Source organism: Durotheca rogersii (genome assembly GCF_024521655.1).
Source record: "Durotheca rogersii strain YMJ 92031201 chromosome Unknown GGS23scaffold_17, whole genome shotgun sequence".
NCBI classification, from domain to species: Eukaryota; Fungi; Ascomycota; class Sordariomycetes; order Xylariales; family Xylariaceae; genus Durotheca; species Durotheca rogersii.
In genome coordinates this window covers 457,100-474,156 of record NW_026251248.1, presented here as the reverse complement: position 1 = coordinate 474,156, position 17,057 = coordinate 457,100, and the positions used below count along the sequence as shown (strand labels likewise).

The 17,057-nt window shown below is 56.7% G+C and overlaps 7 protein-coding genes across 7 annotated transcripts; 2 read left to right on the top strand and 5 right to left on the bottom strand.

Annotated features, from left to right (window-relative positions):
* Positions 1–712: 712 nt before the first annotated feature.
* On the bottom strand, positions 713–1,308 carry GGS23DRAFT_575879 (uncharacterized protein). Its single transcript, XM_051516821.1, has one exon. It carries the CDS (start codon positions 1,200–1,202, stop codon positions 753–755), a length of 450 nt encoding a protein of 149 aa, XP_051370322.1. The 5' UTR covers positions 1,203–1,308; the 3' UTR covers positions 713–752.
* A 536-nt stretch (positions 1,309–1,844) lies between these two features.
* GGS23DRAFT_141607 (putative carboxylesterase) lies at positions 1,845–4,089 on the bottom strand. Its single transcript, XM_051511268.1, has 5 exons — positions 3,819–4,089; positions 3,506–3,744; positions 3,092–3,414; positions 2,714–3,031; positions 1,845–2,654 (listed from the first exon to the last, which is right to left on the bottom strand). The coding sequence occupies exons 1-5, from the start codon at positions 3,989–3,991 to the stop codon at positions 1,887–1,889; spliced, it is 1,821 nt and encodes a 606-aa protein (XP_051370321.1). The 5' UTR covers positions 3,992–4,089; the 3' UTR covers positions 1,845–1,886.
* A 1,068-nt stretch (positions 4,090–5,157) lies between these two features.
* On the bottom strand, positions 5,158–7,093 carry GGS23DRAFT_575870 (uncharacterized protein). The gene has a single exon (XM_051516820.1). The coding sequence runs from the start codon at positions 7,042–7,044 to the stop codon at positions 5,878–5,880; it is 1,167 nt and encodes a 388-aa protein (XP_051370320.1). The 5' UTR covers positions 7,045–7,093; the 3' UTR covers positions 5,158–5,877.
* Positions 7,094–7,551: 458 nt separating this feature from the next.
* Positions 7,552–10,305, bottom strand: GGS23DRAFT_575863 (uridine kinase). Its single transcript, XM_051516819.1, has 10 exons — positions 9,537–10,305; positions 9,404–9,481; positions 9,297–9,346; positions 9,092–9,236; positions 8,992–9,034; positions 8,854–8,939; positions 8,775–8,802; positions 8,659–8,700; positions 8,375–8,606; positions 7,552–8,314 (listed from the first exon to the last, which is right to left on the bottom strand). The coding sequence occupies exons 1-10, from the start codon at positions 9,729–9,731 to the stop codon at positions 7,831–7,833; spliced, it is 1,383 nt and encodes a 460-aa protein (XP_051370319.1). The 5' UTR covers positions 9,732–10,305; the 3' UTR covers positions 7,552–7,830.
* Positions 10,306–10,584: 279 nt separating this feature from the next.
* Positions 10,585–12,360, top strand: GGS23DRAFT_141514 (CTLH/CRA C-terminal to lish motif domain-containing protein). Its single transcript, XM_051511267.1, has 4 exons — positions 10,585–10,896; positions 10,977–11,050; positions 11,269–11,464; positions 11,663–12,360. The coding sequence occupies exons 1-4, from the start codon at positions 10,867–10,869 to the stop codon at positions 12,119–12,121; spliced, it is 759 nt and encodes a 252-aa protein (XP_051370318.1). The 5' UTR covers positions 10,585–10,866; the 3' UTR covers positions 12,122–12,360.
* A 385-nt stretch (positions 12,361–12,745) lies between these two features.
* GGS23DRAFT_598385 (ETC complex I subunit conserved region-domain-containing protein) lies at positions 12,746–13,537 on the bottom strand (the record flags this gene model as incomplete). Its single annotated transcript, XM_051518766.1, has 3 exons — positions 12,746–13,055; positions 13,133–13,243; positions 13,302–13,537. 3 exons carry the CDS (start codon positions 13,535–13,537, stop codon positions 12,746–12,748), a joined length of 657 nt encoding a protein of 218 aa, XP_051370317.1.
* A 566-nt stretch (positions 13,538–14,103) lies between these two features.
* On the top strand, positions 14,104–14,932 carry GGS23DRAFT_598384 (mitochondrial F1-F0 ATP synthase subunit F of fungi-domain-containing protein; the record flags this gene model as incomplete). Its single annotated transcript, XM_051518765.1, has 5 exons — positions 14,104–14,151; positions 14,222–14,236; positions 14,462–14,612; positions 14,751–14,816; positions 14,907–14,932. 5 exons carry the CDS (start codon positions 14,104–14,106, stop codon positions 14,930–14,932), a joined length of 306 nt encoding a protein of 101 aa, XP_051370316.1.
* Between the last annotated feature and the right edge of the window lie 2,125 nt (positions 14,933–17,057).

The following is a 17,057-nucleotide window of genomic DNA, read 5'->3' as shown; positions in this document are numbered from 1 at the left end:
GCGAGGTGAATCTGTATGCAGCCTCGTCGAGCCACCATTGGCGCGTCGACACGGCGGGGGGACCAGCGAGGTGCGCGATGCTCTCGAGACCCGGCCGGGTCCATATGCCTATAGGTAGCTCTAGGTATGTGCATATAGCCCCGCACGTATTCGCGTGTGCATATGCGTGGGTATATGCGTGGGTGTGCGTGTGCGTGTGTATGTGTATGTGTGTGTGTGTGCCGCTGCCGGTGTATACGGATGTAGAAAGTAAGACGACGACGACGACGACGACGACGACGACCCCAGCTACGCGGTGAAGCTAAGAGGAAGAGGGAGGGCAGAGACGGAATAGCAGGGTGGTAGGGTGTATTGGGGTGCAGTTGGTAACGACGGGAGATGCTGCGAACAGCCGCCAGGTCGGGCAGCATCTCGTCTAATCGCTCCCTTTTCATAGGGTGGGATGTGGGATAAGACGCTAGGACCAAAGAAACGCCGGGGCTAATCCCGGGGCGGCTTAGCGCCGTCATCTACCGAGCTCCCGCCTTCTCTCTCGGTACCTGAGGTAGGTACCTCCCAAGGTACCGGGTTGATAACGTCGGTTACGGTTACATCGATTACTACAACACAAGGGACGGACGGAAAACCATTGTGCCGTTTCTTACCGCATTACCTTGGGTACCTACCTGAGATGTTCCTCTGCGCTGATCTGATATACCAGGCAGGGTATGTCCATATCTCGACGTGCACGAGATAGGGAACCCATCTTCCCCTTACCATAGAACGAACAATGAAATAAGAAGAGCGAAGAGGAAAGGGGGGGAGGGGAAAAAATGAAGAAAACAGGAAAGGAAAGAAGAAAAAGAGGAATACGAGAAAGAAGCAAGACATCGGGGTGAGCAGCACACCAAGTCGAGTACAGAAGACTGCACCATCCCGGCGCCAAACAAGCAAGCAAACGGCTGACAGCGGAAAGCCGCATCACACCCGGATCCCTCGTCACCCTTCCTCCAGCTGTCCATCTCGCCTCGGCAGATAACAAAAGGATGTCGATCGCAGGATGGACACCGGGTCTGCATCCTACTCGAACCAGAACACCTACGTGCCCGGATAATATCGATGCATGACGCACCCAGGACAAGCTTTCTGCATGTCCGAGCGTCGGCAGCGGAATCTTGGTTGTTATCGTACCAGTAACAGGCACCTCTACTCATAGTGTCCATTATATTATCACGTAGAAAGCCATAGGATAGGTATGTATGTACCTACAGATATAGACGCAGATACATATAGGACTACAACTCCCAACGGGAGGGGGGGGCGTGGGGGGACGTTGCGTTTTCCGGTAATATTAACAGACTATATATAGGTAAGTAATTAGTATTTCTCAGCGAAGCGGGCACAGCATCTTCCGTAGCAGTGATTAGAGTATCGTGTGGTTGATACAGCGCCACCTAGAGATTCGATATTAATAACATCTAGGTACTATTAGTGCAACCTACAACCTGTCTAAATCTCGGTCCGGTTCCTCCGGCTTGCCGATTTCACCGTATGGCCGTCAAGGAAGACGCGGAATAGGACAGAGAGACCCCTAATAACACTGTACTGCATCACCATCTACCCCAGTTTTGTCTCTAATTCTAGTTTCATTGTGTTCCTTTCATATGCGTCTTTCGAGTAGCCGAAGACTGTCCCATGCCAGTGCAGTTTCTCGTATATTCCGAGACATCCTGATCTATCAACCAGCGCACAGTATTATCATGTTTGGAGGTGTATCCTCTGTAGCTACATTGCCACGACAAGGCCTTCTCGTCCCGGAGTAGTAGAGGGATAGTCGTTGTGGCACTTAGTCGATCAATAGGTACCTACATATTATATACCCGTTATTACATCCCTTCCTTCTCGTCTCACTGCGGCACCCTCTCCGCCACCCGGCGCCAGAATTGGCAGCGCGTGCCGCGGCCGCCCTCCCAGGCCTCGGCGTCGGCCAGCGAGAACGTGTTGACGATGCCGGGGCCGGTGCGCACGTAGTACTTGAGGTACGGGGGCACGGTGACGACGTCGACGACGCCGCCCGTCGTGTTCAGGTTCAGCAGCAGGGGCTCGCCTGGGCGGAACGGCGGCCAGTCGATGTCGCCGCTGCCGTCGCGCACCGGCGCCGTCGCGTTGGCCAGCCCCGCCGTCGCGTCCGCCACCGAGATCACCGGCGTCCCCCGCGTCACGAACCCGCCCCAGATCTTCTGCACTGCCCGCCGGAAGTCCGGGCTGGGTACCCGCGTCGCCGCGTGCGCGAAGTACGCGCTGATGTCGGCGCCGTGGTACGCAGGCGTCACCGAGTACTGGTACCTCCACACCCGCCGGGAGTCGTTGCCGTTGAATGCTTCCGCCAGCCATCCTGCCGGGCAGTGAAACGTGTTCTCCGCCGCGATGTTGAAGACGGCTTGCTGGATGCCCGAGGCGATTCCGGATTTGTGTAGCGCGGTCGGGCCGCTGATGCCTAGGGTGTCGAAGAGGATACCGTCGTCGGGCGGCAGAGACTCGATCTGGTACACGCCGTTAAGGGAAGAAACATCTTCCGGGGTGAGCAGCGGGAAGGTCTCGGATATGAAGTCGTCGTACTTCTCCCGCGTGTCGACCTGCGGGTTAGTCAAGGGCACGCCTTCGTTGGCATTGGTCTACGTGTGGAGATCTTGTTAGTATGGCCTCGAGGGTCGACACAGAGCGATTCACTCACCCCGAGGAGAAGGCGTTTTCCGTTGACTCTACCGGTTAAGGATTGGATCGACGGCAACCCCTGTATATAGTCATCATCGACGACGGGCACGAAAGCAAAGCTACCAAAGTAACCCTGGGTAGTAGAGACGGTGCCGCTAGCATTCTGCAACACGACGCTATCAGCGGCAACTAAGCATGCAAAGGTGCTCGGATAATTGCTTCGCGCGAGTGAGTCTTGACCACATCCAGCCAGCTTGACGAACTCGTTGTAGTGTGCCGTCGGTACGGCATCGTCGTATCTATGCACAGGGGGGAGGTACGGGCTGGCGGCAATCACCTATACGAGTATCGTAAGCTCACAATGACCCCCTCGAAACTGTTAATATGGCCCACTGACGTTTTCGAAGAGATCTAGGTCGTTTCCGCCATAGGCAAAAGCGTGATGCAAGGCAGATCCCGCGCCCGACGATTCGCCCCCGACTGTGACTCGGCCAGGATCACCGCCAAATTTGGAAATATACTGCTGGACCCATTGCAGAGCATACCGCTGATCTAGGAGCCCGGCGTTGAGCTGACCGGCCGCCTTGATGTCCGGCGAGGCGAGGTATCCGAACGCCCCTAGCCGGTACTGGATTTCGACGACGATGAACCCGTTCTCATTGGCGTTGATCCAAACGCTTGGGTCGTATTGGGCGCCAAAAACAGAGTGGCCGCCCCCATCTAGGTGCAGAATACGGTTAGAATGTCTCGCGTTAGTGCGGTGAGGCTGGTCAACCCAGATCAGGAGGAAGATTGGCACCGCGGCACGTACGAATCCAGACCAAGACGGGCAAGCTCGAGGCGTTGGGGGCGGCGTAGACGTTGAGGTAGAGGCAGTCCTCGTTACCAGGGCCAGAGTTGAACCCGTAAGCCTTCGGGACGCCAAAGGCGCCCGATTGGGGACATAGAGGTGGCTGATCGACAGCCGGAGTAATCTGTCCGTTGTCCCAGAGAGGAGGTTGAGGGGTCTGCCATCTCAGTTCTCCAACAGGAGGCGCTGCATAGCGAACACTATCACAAGCTCAGCTTGGGGCTCTATGCAGCACTAGGCCCGCGCGAGCGAGCAGGCAGGCAAGTAGGCATACCTCTTCCATACGTTGATGTCGTAAGTGTCGTTGTAGTATCCTCGATAAGTCGCATACCCGAGGTCGACCGTGGGGGCGGCCGGTAGAGCGCAAGAGAGGGCATATATCGCTTGACCAGCCGCGACAAGAATAAACCACGCGCAGATATTACTGCTGGATTTCATTCTTTGCATCGTCCGATGGGATGTATTATTATTGACGGCTCAGGAGCAACAATCACGACTCGCTGGCCGACTCAAGGGATAGGATCGATTATGTTCACGCCTCAGCTCCCAGCTCTGTGAAAGGTCACACCGGATCGGACCTGCTTCGGATGAGGGAGGGAGGGAGAAAGGATAGCGTGTGATTGTTCCTCGAGGTCAGAGTACCATGCCTTTCTCTCTTGTCTATTCTTTTTTTGTTTGCACTTATCTAAGATTAGGTGTTCTCCCTTACCGTAGCAACCACCCTCCCCCCTCTCTAGAAGAGGGAGGAAGCGAATGGGCGCAGAGAAGGATAGAGGGAGAAAGGGGGGGGGCCGGAAAAAGAAGAGAAAAAAGAAACAAAATCACTCGGCGACGAACCCGAAAGTTCCATAGGACAACAACCCCCCTGGCTACGACGGTGTTGGTGCTCAGCCCCATGGATTTGCAACCACATCGATACCAATTATCACTCACATTTTGATTAATCGATTCAGCTCCGGGACTCCGTGACCTACCCCGGATACCACCTGAGGCCCACTGCTACGTGCTTACTACCTCTGCGCATATATGTCTCTCTACCCGCGAGAACCCGAGGCCGTCACACGCCTTACCTACCTAATCCGTACCGCATCGCGTCGGTCACGATCCTGGGCCGCGGGATGGAACGTGTGGGAACGCAGCAAAGGTGCAGAACCCCCCCGCGTTCTACAGTCTGGGGATTGGCCGTCATTAAACGGTCCCACTCGCGAACCGCCGTTTTCGAAGCTATTATTACCACGTCCACGAGGTCAATTCTCGCCAAGGACTACGCAGTATCGGCACTATTGCCAATTATTGTTCACCGAGCAAGTGATTGCAACGGATGTTACAATATTGTCGCCGAGGTAGAAACCGGTGCACCTTCGTTCCTCTTATACTCTACGCGGAAATCGGGACCTCCTCCCTGTGAGATCGGCGCATACTTATTGTCACCCATGCACGGGATCACCGGTGTGAAAACGGTGTGAAAACGGTATAGACAGTTTGTACTAATCTAAGAAGATATCCATCAGGGGGGTACCTGTGTGGATCCTGGGCACCTTATTGGTCAGCTTCCTGTTGACTGATAACTGCTGCAACGCTTCCCTAATTAGATAACCTATTTGTTTACCCATAAAAAGCTCCTTATTTCGCAGTTCTAGGACCTAGATCTCCTCTTAATTGATCAGCAGTTCAGGTTCAGCTTTCAAAGTTCCGTATGCCCTTAGGTAACTAAGTAATTACGAAGCAACGGAAGCGAGCCTTGCCAAAACGCACACCTGTTAAAAACAGGTCTATTCTCCACCCAGACGTATGCGATATTTTTACTTAATTGATCCAACAAAGTCAACCAGCGAAGACACCGTAACATATTGACTGCAACCTCCCCTCTAGTATCCACAACCCTGAAATAAGTCCTTGACTGAGCCGCAGAGCTATTCGGGAACTCAGCAACCCTCTTAGAGACTATTGTAGCCATCGGAAAGTGTAAACAATCTACTCGTAACAAGACACGCCGCCGAAAATGCAACCCAAACAGCCGAAAACAGCAAACGCAAGTTCTGCAACGTTAATACGTACCTATGTTCGGTCGCAAGGTCATACTCCGGTCAACAACTGCATCAATCCTGTCAGCCGTGTAGTTGACTGCACAGGTGCTCGGGCAATCGGACGAGCGTAACACCTACCCCTTCCTACAGCCTCGTCTAACACCACGACCCCCCTAACCCCGACCGACCGACCGAGCAAATCCCTTATCCCCCCCTCCTCTTCCCCCCATACCCCCCTACCGTCATACCCAAGCCCAGCCAGTCAGCCAGCCAGCCAGCCATGCGCACCCTCACACCCCTTTCGCCCTACGGCTCCTGGTCGAAGTCGTAGCTGTTCCCGAAGCCACGATCGAGGTACGTCCCGAGGGCGCGGTCGCGGGGGATCCAGTCGACGGGGACGTCGAGGCACAGACGCCCGTCGCGCTCGAGCCGCTCGAGCAGCGGGCGCACGTCGTCGGCGAGCTGGAGGCGCATGCGGCTGCGGTACCAGGGGGCGAAGTGGATCATGGCGAGCATGACGCGGGGCGGCTCCCCGCGGTTCGGCATGCCGGCGTGCCAGAGGCGCAGGTCGCGGACGACGAGGCTGCCCTTGGCGAGGGGGGGCTGGCAGGGCGGGCGGGCGGCGCGGCGCGCCGCGAGCTGCGCCTCGCGGATGCGGCCGCTCGTGCGCTCGCCGTGCGCGCCCTCCTGCGCGGCCACCCCGCCGCCGCCCGCCGCCGTGTGCGTCCCCAGCCACAGCTCCGTCGCCCCGTTCGCCGCCGCCGTCGCCACCAGCGGCACGTTGACCACCAGCGCGAACGCGTGGTCCGGGTGCGCGAAGTCCGCGTCCGAGTGCACCGGCTGCCGCGCCGCCCCCGCCCCCGCCACCGCCGTGTTCGCCGAGCAGAACGTCCACAGCGGCCGCGGCCCCAGCACCCCCGACGTCACCTGCGTGGCGATGGGGTCTGCCGCGCGGTTCGTTAGCGGGGCGCGCGTAAGGTCGTCGACGAGGAGAAAAAAAAAGGGGGGGGGGGGGGAAGGGACGGGAAGAGAAAGGAGATCCCCGGCTCTCGACTCACTCACAAACACCTCGGGGTCGAAGAACTCGGCCACCGGCGGCGCGCCCTGCTGCAGGTTCCCGGTGTTATAGTTGAAGGGGCCCTCGTCGCCGCGCGCCTGCAGCACGCGCGCGTCGCTCACCATGCGCGCGTTGAGCCGGTCCAGCGCCGCGTGCGGCACCACGCCCTCGACCACCACCAGCCCGTCGCGGTGCACCGCGCCCACCGCCCGCTCGAGGTTGCGCCGCGACAGCGCGCCGGCCCGCACTTCCGCCTCCGACGGCGACACCACCGTCGGCTCTTCGGCGCCCGCGAGCGAGGCGAAAGCAGCCCGTGGGGCGAGCGGGGGGCTGCGCGGGTGGTGGCGGCGAAGGAAGGAGGAGGAGGAGGAGGAGATGCGTGCGCGGCTGCGGACGCGGGTGAGTAGTAGCGACATAGCTGCGACGTTAAAGAGAGAGAGAGAGAGAGAGAGAGAGAGAGAGAGAGAGAGAGAGAGGCATGTCTCGATCGGATCACCTCCTGAGGTGCGAGCGGCGGATGTCGACAAGGAAATATAGGATGGCTGCCTAGCTAGTGGCTCGCGCGCGCCGGCCAAGCCGAGGGTGTTGCAGCGGCACATCCCCAAATATAGGAGAGAGGGGGCCGACTCCAGCTGCTCCCGCTCGACGCCCGACGTGGTCACGAGCGAACGGGTATGCCGTTTTGGGGTATTCCGATCACTCCAATAGGCGGGCATCGTAGCTTGTCCACCCGTAGGACGCGAAACGGGAAAAAGGTCGGCCGACATGAGCCAGAAAGTCTTCGAAACCGGGCGGTTCGAGGGAGTGGTGGGTTTAGATGTCGTGACACTCGATGACTTGTACGTAACTGTATATAAGTAGAGCGGGGGCTATGGTCCTGATAAGTGATACACGATTCAAGTTGAAAATGCAGGACAAGGCATATTGTATGTATGAGTGTATTATTGGCGAGGAGACTCTCCAATAACGGTACTATCCACAAAGCCTCTAATAAATCTATCAGTATAGCATCTAAACAATGTGTCTATACCCTACTCGATAGGTGGGTCCGGCTTCTATAGACTACCTCTATAGGGTGACCGCTCTTTACCATAGGCTTATTGCCCGCGGTATCGCGGTAGCCGACCAAGTGATGCGCATGCCGGGTAGAGGGATACCCCTCTGCGTGTCTCGGCATATCGTGTATACGTATACCATCTGCCTTAGCATCGGAAGTATCTCTTCTCAACCCACCTGTCTTCGAATTCGGAAATCATGTTGCCGATGACAACCGTGATCTCCGGAAATACTTTGGTCAGGCGATAGACACCTACGTACCCAGCCGAGTAGGTCGCAAAGACGATGCGATCCTGCGGTACTCCGTGGTCTACGAGGACTTGGACAGCCATCAGAGCAGAGCCTCCGCTAGACATCTGCGCGTCCAGGAGCAAAACGCTGTCATGGGTGTTAATATCCTTGGGGAGCTTCAGGTAATGGAGTTCGGGCTCCCCGGTTCGGACGTTAGATTGGATCAGAAGGCGGCCTGTGCGACCATCCGGGATCACTCTTCTCAAACCGGCCTCGAAGACGGCGCCCCCTCGAAGAACAAGCACGGCGCTAACTTCGCCTTTAGGGGTAAGCCCGTGATAGGGCCTGCCGGAGGGAGTTTCGACCGTCCATTCTCTGAAGTGGGCGTTGTTCAAGGCCCTAACATGGTCAGTCTCTCACAAGAGGGCGCAGTCGTCAACCAGTGAGATGCACACGTACTCTTCAATCAGCAGACAGGAGAATCGGTCGAAATAGAATATGAAGTCCTCGCTCGAGGTGTCGATGTCCTGGATTATGGTGTTCATGCCCTTGAGCTGCGGGGTTTCCTTGAGAACGATGACTCGATCGGAAAGGGATTCGCTATCAAAGCCGGCCTCGAGACTTCTGAGGGCTGCGCGATGGCGCGTCGACTTCTCCAGCAATTTTCTCTCAATGTACTGGGTGACCATAGCTACGGGGTTTAGCACACGTCGGGTCCCTCTCCAGGGACAACGTTGACTTACCCATGGCAACTCGATTCTCGATGCCCCGTGGTACGATTATATCTAGGGCGAAGGAATCAGTGTGGGTGCCGTGCCGGGTCGCGCAGAACGGCGAGGCGCGAGACACCAGTTCTTACCAGCTTGGGCTCTCTGCGGCACCACATACTGAGAGGATAGGGTCAGTCAAGATCTGGAGCCCAGTCGAGATTACCCTACCTTCTCGTAATTCGGTTTTACGAAGGCGAACCACTGCTTGATGCAGCCTTCCACGGTACGGCCCCGATCCCTGACATCTCGTAAGACTACGAGAATCAAGTTAATACGTATTCTTCGCCCGCGAGGAGCGGTATTTACTTCGTCTGGAGAGGCACGTGTCCGCATCAGCCTCGCAATAGATCTATCAGAGGGTCGTCAGCGACGTTTTCGGGAACACGGATTCCCGCCCGATGCCCACCTTCATATCCATCAAATCCATGATCCTCTGATCATAGAGGGCGAAGATTCCCTCGAGGATGAGGACGTGAGGGGAATATATGGACGTCGTCTCTCCGGTGCGTTGGTGCTTTTCAAAGGAGTACCTGGGTATCTCGGCACGCTTGCTGCGGACAGGATGGATTAACCATAGGGGCGTCTCGACGATCTACTGGCGTTGTCCTTACCCAGCTTTGAGGTCCTGGAGAGTTTCTACCAGCGCATTAAAATCTATCGCCTACGGACACGATATTAACACGGGGGGTTTATGCGCTCTACTTGGAAGGAGCCGAACCTCGGGGGCGTCGAAATCATATTCGTTCAGAAAGGCTTTCTTTGAGGACTCGGCATCCACTGGCTTATAGTAGGAGTCCTAGGGCGAGTGAGATGAGGCATCGCCCTTTCCTTGTTCCGGTGGCTCGGCTTACCATGGACAAGATGACAACCCACGGCAGGTTTAGTTCGCTGACGATGGCATGAGACAACGTGGACTTGCCGGAACCCGAGCTCCCTGCAATGCCGATGATGCTCAAGTCGGCCCACGGGGGGCTGTAATGGGCCCTCTTGGCAATGGTGTCGGCATCGTTAGGCACAACGGCCGGCGGACATATGCCGGTATTCATGCTATGCGTCCCGGGTGCGACTGCGGCTCACGTATATACGAAACACACAAAATGAGGAGGCATGGGTGAGCGTGTGTGTACGTATGTATAGTGAATGTGTGTACGTTTTGTGATGTCTCCGGGGCAGCTGAGAAGACGGTGTCACGGGGCGCAGGAGGGAACGGCGATTAGGCTGACGAGTTGGTTCGCTGCCGCGTGCCCACCGACAACATCGAGCAAGGCAGAGATAACCAGGCGGACCAATGCGGGCGGGTTTGCGGACGATCTTGGCGAGACTACTCGGTATTGTTCTATTCGCAGCCGACGAGCCAAAGGTGGGAGGTCGTGCAGCCAGCTGACAGGTTCGCCCATGAGGGGAGGAATCCGGAAGTTCGACAGAAACCACACACTCGCGCGGAGAGACAGGAGGAAGAGGACAGCCGGGGCGGTGGGAGATAGGGAGATAGGGAAAAAAAAAAAGGGAGGGAGAAGGGATGAAGACGAAGGGACGAAGACGTCCGCGACGGATTGAATGCCGAGAAAGATAACACCCTGGGCGCTGAGTGGGAATTTGGAGGATGATAAATTTAGAAACAGCAGAGGTGTAGATAGGTACTTGATACTTGACCCCCAAGCTGTCAAGCTGGAGGCGCATCGACCCCTACCTCTAGGTACCTTCTTCCCTGTACGAAAATGTCGTAGGTATCTTAAAGAGGGTATGTAGGTACCCACCCACCCAGCTAAGGTAGTGGCGGCGATTGGTCGGCGCCCATTACAACTGATCGTCCTGTTGCATAGACGCAAAGCCACCGCTTTATCTACTCAAGCCACACACAATTCTCCGGCCGCTGCTAGGAATCCGAGCCCCATCACCGTCTTCCCACGTTCCATCTCCATCTGTTTCCTTTCTTCCGCCACCCAGCCTTCTCCATGTAACGAGAAACCATCTCGACCTGAGAGCAGAACGGCAAATCTCTCCCCTCCCTCTCCTCGCCTGCTTTTACTTAGCTCGCCGGCAGCCCCTATCGTATTCCACCCGAACCTACCCTCGTCGGCGCGAGCGAGCGCAAAGTTTTTCCTGGATCGCCAAGGACATGCTCCCGCCGAGCTGCTCGTGAAAAAGCTTGAGGACCGTGTCCGGCACCATCTCATCTCAATGTTCACAGAGACCCTGCGTCGAAAGATGGTATGCCGCCTCAGATCCCTCCGCCTGATTCTGTCGCCCTCCTCCTCTCTTCCCCTTCTGACAAACCCTGCACCGCACAGGCATCATATACATCGGCGACAAGATCGAAGCACGACTTCGCTAGGCAGGTCGAGGAAGTGAAGACCCCCAAGAGGTATGCCTGTCCGTCATCCTCCCTCTCGCTTTTTCTACTTCTCCGGGGCCGGGGTTTTAGTATGATGCAACAAATAAAACAATGGGAATCTCTCTGAGCACATCATCACATCATGCGGAGACCCTTTATTCTTTATATATATCTGATTATTGTTAACCCCCTTCCCTCGCTCGCTTTTTTTTTCGGTTGCCCGATTGCCGGACTGACTGGTGCGAAAGCGACATCAACGCCCTGATACTCGACTATCTGACTGTTGCCGGCTACCCTAACGCGGCCGCGAAATTCTCAATCGAGGCCAACCTCCAACCGCAACAGTCCACACCCGCCATCCAGGCGAGACAACAAATCCGAGCATTCATACACCGGGGCGACATTGAGAATGCCACGCGAGCTATCAACGACCTTGACCCTTCGGTAAGCGCCAATTCCTGACTCGTGACTGCTTTCATTTTCGAGTTGCTATGATTAAAACACGAGTTTACATGCACCACTCATATGGCCTTCGGGTCGCTGATGAGGAACCACCACTTTTTTATCTATGAGCTTCTTGTCTGCAAATCATCTCTGCCGAGGTTCCCTGCTTTCACGTAGTAGCTAATCGTGAACAAAAAGGTCCTGGACGAGGATGAGCCTCTCCACTTTGCTCTCCTCCGTCTCCAGCTCGTGGAGCTGATCCGGAAGTGCAATGCGCAACCGGGCGGCGATATCGAGCCTGCCCTTGAATTCGCTCAAACCCAGCTCGGACCCAAGGCGCCGCGCACCCCGCAGTTTCTAGAAGACTTGGAGAAGACGATGTCTCTCCTGGTCTTCGACCATAACAACCTAGACCCTTCGCTAGCCGCGCTCCTTGAACCAAGCCTTCGGCGGGAGGTCGCCGACAAAGTTAACAAGGCCATCCTCCAGCGTCAGCAGCAGCGTAGGGACGCTGCCATTCAAAATCTGGTGCAGATGAGGGCCTGGAGCGAGGATACCGTACGCAAGGAAGGCAAGAAAGAGTTGCCTGCGAGAATTGATCTCGGCCTAGACGGCGACGATACCGAAAACGGACACGAGCCGATGATTACGACCTGAGCTGATGTACGATCGGGGCTATCCCTTGTAGACTGGGCGAATACGGCCCGAGCCGCTTTCTTCTACTTTCCCTGTCCAATACGCTGTCTGTAGAACTAAAATGGGAGGCGGTGGATTCCGAGGACAGGTTATCCACGACAGGCGTTTTTAACGGTTGGACGGGCGTTATCGGTAGGCACGGTGAGATATCCCGCCCGGAACATCAGGTGGTCTCTTTTTTTACATGGTCTGGGTTTTACCGAGGATCATTAGACTTTTTTTTTTTTTTAAAAAAACGCAGCACTTGACGAGGTAGTGGTTGCGACGAGACCGAACCTCTCTCCGGGTATAACAGACAATGCCATCACAGTCGGCATTTAGGAAATAGGATGCTCCTCACGATCGTTAGAGGGGCCCGGGCCGTATAGGCACAAATTCGATAATATCGGAAGGGGTTATCACATAGGTATTCGAGATACCATGGTCTAGGATTGTATTATGTACAGAAGAAGGGAAAACACTAGACGGGTTATCCCTAATGATATTTCCACCCTTCCGTCCCTGCGATCACGATCGCCGTTCATCAATGATCATTTCTATTTCCCTTTCTTTCCTCGAAACCGGTTCTCTTTTAACTTTTTTTTTTTACTTGGCGCGGATGAGCTTGAGCTTCTTGGGGGAGTAGAGGAAGTTGTTGGCGTAGGCTTTGGGGGCGAAGGTGCGGACGTTAGGCTCCTGGACGAAGTACTCGTAGCCCTGCTTGCGGGCGAAGGCGATGGCGTCCTCCTTGGTGCGGAACTCGAGCTTGGTGCCCTGCAGGTAGTCGCCAGACGACTGCCAGCCCATGAGCGGATTCTCCCACCGGTGGCCGCGCGCCAGCACGTCCCAGTCCATGCGCCAGTGGTGCGCGCCCCACGTCCCCGACTGCGTCGCCGGCTTCGACGGCTGGTAGATCCTGTAGTCGCGCGTGCTGGTTAGACCCCGCGGGAGGAGGAGGTGGGAGGGAAGAAGGGGGTAGGGAGCGCGACGTACCGGACGGCCCGCGCCTGCAGCTCCATCGGCGCGCCCGAGATGAGCGCCGCCGGGAGAACGCCGTCCTCGTTGGTGCCGTCCATCACGCGCTTCGGCACAGGCGTGAACGTCCTGCGAAAAAAAGCGTCAGCACCGGGCACCCTGCATATCAGAACGATGTAAGGCGTACGATGTCGCGCTGTCGATGGGCGCGCCGTAGTCGGGGGCGTTGCGCGGCCGCTCCTCCGGCGCGGCCGACGGCTCGAGGGCCGCGCTGCTGCTCTGGCGGGGGCCGCCCGAATTCGCCCCGGCGCCCGACGACGAGAGGCGCCGCTGCGACATGGCGACGGCCTGGCGGACCGGGACGAGGGTCGCGGTGCGGAGGAGCCGGGGAGCGGTCGCCGCCTGGTTTCTGAGGGAGGCCATGGTGCGACGGGTCGTTGCGTGGGTGGTTGTGCGCGAGGTAGGATACGAATTGGGCGAGCTAGTCGGCACTCGTAGGCTGGCGGCACCCGGGGGGGGGATGGGCACCGTCGGTAGAACCGTGTATAGGGAAGTGTGGGAGTGTGTTGGATAGCACTCAGGTAACGTGCAGGTATCTTGATAGGAATGTGAGGTCGGATCATCAGGTATTTCGAGATTGGCCACGACGGAGCTGTGGCGGGGATGCGTCAAGATGTGGCGGCAGATAGCGGGGGGGTTCTGTGGCGTCGGCAGAGAGGTACGTATCTAGAGGTAACGAATTCTGCGAAACCTATGCGGGCACGGACCACATGTGTTCCCCCATCGCCAGAATCCCTAGCGAGGTCTTTTCGTCTATCGAACCTCGACCCTCATTTTTGAGATAATTCATCGTATCTGCCCACCCAGCACCCCATCGCGCTTCGCGGAGCAGACACACGCCAATTGCGCCGCCCGCTGGTCGTTTGAGATATCGTTGTGATCCTCCCGATTATTCACGCTTCCCTTGCCCCGCGATCGCAACACCCACCATGAGTTTCGTCGCTCGCCGGGGTCTCTCGACCCTCATCCCTCCCAAGGTTCGTCCCCCGCGGCAGCCCCTGTCACCAAATACGTGGCCGCTGGCATGCTAACTCATCCTCGTGCTAGGTCGCTTCGCCGAATGTACGTATTGAAAGCTACACCTCGAGACCACACGCCTCCCCCGAGCCCCGCGGACCTTACGCTCTGATATGATGTGACTGGTCGGGGAGGTTCGGGTTTAATACCCAGCACCGGCGTCCGCTGTGGCTGGAGGCTGAGGGACGCTCAGAAACGCTTGCGAGCCTGGATCCTATGAGATGAACGAGCGAGGGAACACCGGAAGGCTGACTGATAGGTGTCCGCTAGGCTATCGGCGCGGCCCCCGATGCCGTCCGCATGAAGCGCGTCGTTAACTTCTACGAAAAGCTTCCCCGGGGCCCCGCGCCTCCGATCAACGCCACCGGCATCCTCGGTAGATACCAGGCCAAGTACTTCGGCGCGACCAACAACCACAAGCGTACGTCCAACTTGAGATCATCTGCGAGCATCGCGTCCCCCCTTTCCCCGGACGGAGGGGCGGACGGGGGAATGGGGGCGGGGGGGGGGCAAGCGGGAAACGTACGAAGTACACTGCACTAACAAATCTGCTCTATAGCTATCGTCCACGCTATTGTATTTCTCCTGGTCATCGGGTACCCCTTAACTTACCACTTCCATCTGCGTAAGTCTTGCTTCTCCCCCCCCCTTCCTTTCTCGACGCAATCTGTCGTCGGCGTCGAGGCTGGGCAGATACTAACAGATCTGCTTCTAGGCCACCACAAGAACAACGCTCATTAAGAGGCGAGTTCACCGCTGCACAAGGCACGTGGCGGAGCTGTACATAAGTTCGATGGCTAGCATTATGTATCCATAGCTGCCGTTCATTAGAGCAGCAGGGCAGTCTCCCGCTTCCGAGGCGAGCAGATGAAAACAAATCTACTACGAGCCTTTCGCTTTGTTCTGGTGAACTCGCGCACTCGCGCACTCGCGCAGCATATACGTACCGAAATACGGTGGATAGGCGAGGTAGTATCTCGATATAGGAGTACTCGTTACCGAGGAGGGGCGCCGATTTCCCTTTTATTTGCATTTCCCTTGTTTTGTTGCAACCCCCCCCTTTCAGGAACAATACTATGCAGTAGTCCCTCGACGACCCCGAGCGTTTGCTGTGGGTTTGTTGCGCGGGTATTATTTCCCTATATTTTTCTCCACGACCTGGCGCTGGCTTTTCAGGGCATAATACACAGCCTCTGTATGGGAAGATCACGCAGTGGGCGAACCTGGGCAACTTGCTTCCTCCATCCCATGCATGCATGAACAATAGAGGGGGGGTTGCCTCATGTCGTGTCGGGAAATGAGAGCTCCCTCGGAAATTTGTGTGTCGAGTCCCCGTTCTTCTTCCCCCTCCCCCGCCACCAAAAAATTACCAAGCACCATATCCAGCCAAGCGAAGTCTACCGAAATTAGGAAGAACAACAAGACACAGAGCGTCTCCCGATCGAGCGCGTCTGGTCCAGGAGATCTTGGTATTCTAAGAGTTTGACCCCCCAGTGTGACGATTAATTCGGACTTCGGCTCGACGGGCGGCAGATCAAATCCCAATGCTTACCCCATTTTCCTGCCGTGCTACACAGCTGGCCGCAGATGGCCGCAGATGTCGTTCGGTGGCTCAGGCGATTCTATAGCCCACCGGTATATTCCTATTCTGGCTCTTAACATCGAAGCGTACCGGACTCTCTGACATCTAACACAATTCGTTCGTGGCGTCGTAGCGACAGCGTACTCGCGGTGCTCTATCGCTTCGGAGACCGAGGCGTTCCACCACGTCTTAACGCCAGATTCGCGGAGCTGGCTAGCCGGATCGTTGCCGGTCGACGTTAAGGGCGTGTGCCGCTACCGCTTCGAGTCCTTGGCACTCGGGGCCCAAGCCACTTCTGTTGCGAATGTGGTTTACAGGTCACTACCACTGGGGGTGATATCCTTCGAGGGTGAGGGAGGTAGGTGATGGGGAAAGGGGCCTCTCTATTCCTGTATTATGCCCAAGCCGTGTGCATGGAATAACATATCTGGATTTTATCCTAGCGCATGGCTTCCCGGACAACTCTGCCAACAATATAGGTACCCCACGCTAGAACCGCAATAACGTCATGCCGTAGCACGTTTCCGCCGTCAATGTTGGTTGAGCTGGACGATACTAGTCCATCGTCCAAATCTGCGTAGATGCCACAGACGATATCTCGTCTCCACCTGCGGTTCTCTCCCACAGAGATGTCATCTCGTCGGTCTTATCCCCCGGGAGCTAACTGATAAACTTCATCTGCACAACGGCTAGAAGCGACCCGGAGACTACGACACGCTGCCGGATACCTTCTGGGGGAGGTTTGAGCTGCAAGTTGGTGGCGCGCCCTGGCCCCGATCGACTCGGGGTATTTCTCTTGCCCTATACTGGCGATTGTCTGATCGCGACAGTTGAAACTTGTTATCGAGGATTTCTAGGCTCCCTCCCCGATAGCTATAGGATTGGAATCGGTCAGGGAGATCCCCTGCCTGTCTAGGTTCAGCCGAGTTACTAGTAATCAAACACGTCCGTCTTTAGCGGTGTTTATCTGGCGTCACAAGTCCTTCGACGGACACGGCGGCCGGTCTTCCGGAACGCCGGCTTGTGCCAATACTGTTTCCTCCAGGGTACGTACCCAGCGGGCACGACAATCGCGGCTGGGTGTTAGAAGTACGGCTCGGCGCGGGGTGTTATGACCGGGCATATCCGCGAACCCCTCCGACGCGGCCTCGACGAGGAGCTCGGAGGCCATCCTGGTGTTTGGCGATGCTCTGCATTCCGCGAGGCGAAGTTAAATATACCTTACCCCTCCCATACTCATTATGCACGAGCGGCGTATCGAGGGAATCCGGGGATCAGGACGTG

What these genes read in the sequence shown, in the direction of transcription:
- GGS23DRAFT_575879 (XM_051516821.1), bottom strand. Translation starts at nt 1,202, where the DNA reads ATGGACACTATGAGTAGAGGTGCCTGTTACTGGTACGATAACAACCAA.
- GGS23DRAFT_141607 (XM_051511268.1), bottom strand. Translation starts at nt 3,991, where the DNA reads ATGCAAAGAATGAAATCCAGCAGTAATATCTGCGCGTGGTTTATTCTT. An exon ending in GCCCGTCTTGGTCTGGATTC is followed by an intron (nt 3,415 to 3,505) that starts GTACGTGCCGCG and finishes TTCTGCACCTAG; the next exon opens with ATGGGGGCGGCCACTCTGTT. An exon ending in GAAAACGCCTTCTCCTCGGG is followed by an intron (nt 2,655 to 2,713) that starts GTGAGTGAATCG and finishes CTCCACACGTAG; the next exon opens with ACCAATGCCAACGAAGGCGT.
- GGS23DRAFT_575870 (XM_051516820.1), bottom strand. Translation starts at nt 7,044, where the DNA reads ATGTCGCTACTACTCACCCGCGTCCGCAGCCGCGCACGCATCTCCTCC.
- GGS23DRAFT_575863 (XM_051516819.1), bottom strand. Translation starts at nt 9,731, where the DNA reads ATGAATACCGGCATATGTCCGCCGGCCGTTGTGCCTAACGATGCCGAC. An exon ending in CTCCAGGACCTCAAAGCTGG is followed by an intron (nt 9,237 to 9,296) that starts GTAAGGACAACG and finishes TCCTGTCCGCAG; the next exon opens with CAAGCGTGCCGAGATACCCA. An exon ending in TCCTGTCTGCTGATTGAAGA is followed by an intron (nt 8,315 to 8,374) that starts GTACGTGTGCAT and finishes TGACCATGTTAG; the next exon opens with GGCCTTGAACAACGCCCACT.
- GGS23DRAFT_141514 (XM_051511267.1), top strand. Translation starts at nt 10,867, where the DNA reads ATGTTCACAGAGACCCTGCGTCGAAAGATG. An exon ending in GAAGTGAAGACCCCCAAGAG is followed by an intron (nt 11,051 to 11,268) that starts GTATGCCTGTCC and finishes CTGGTGCGAAAG; the next exon opens with CGACATCAACGCCCTGATAC. An exon ending in TCAACGACCTTGACCCTTCG is followed by an intron (nt 11,465 to 11,662) that starts GTAAGCGCCAAT and finishes GTGAACAAAAAG; the next exon opens with GTCCTGGACGAGGATGAGCC.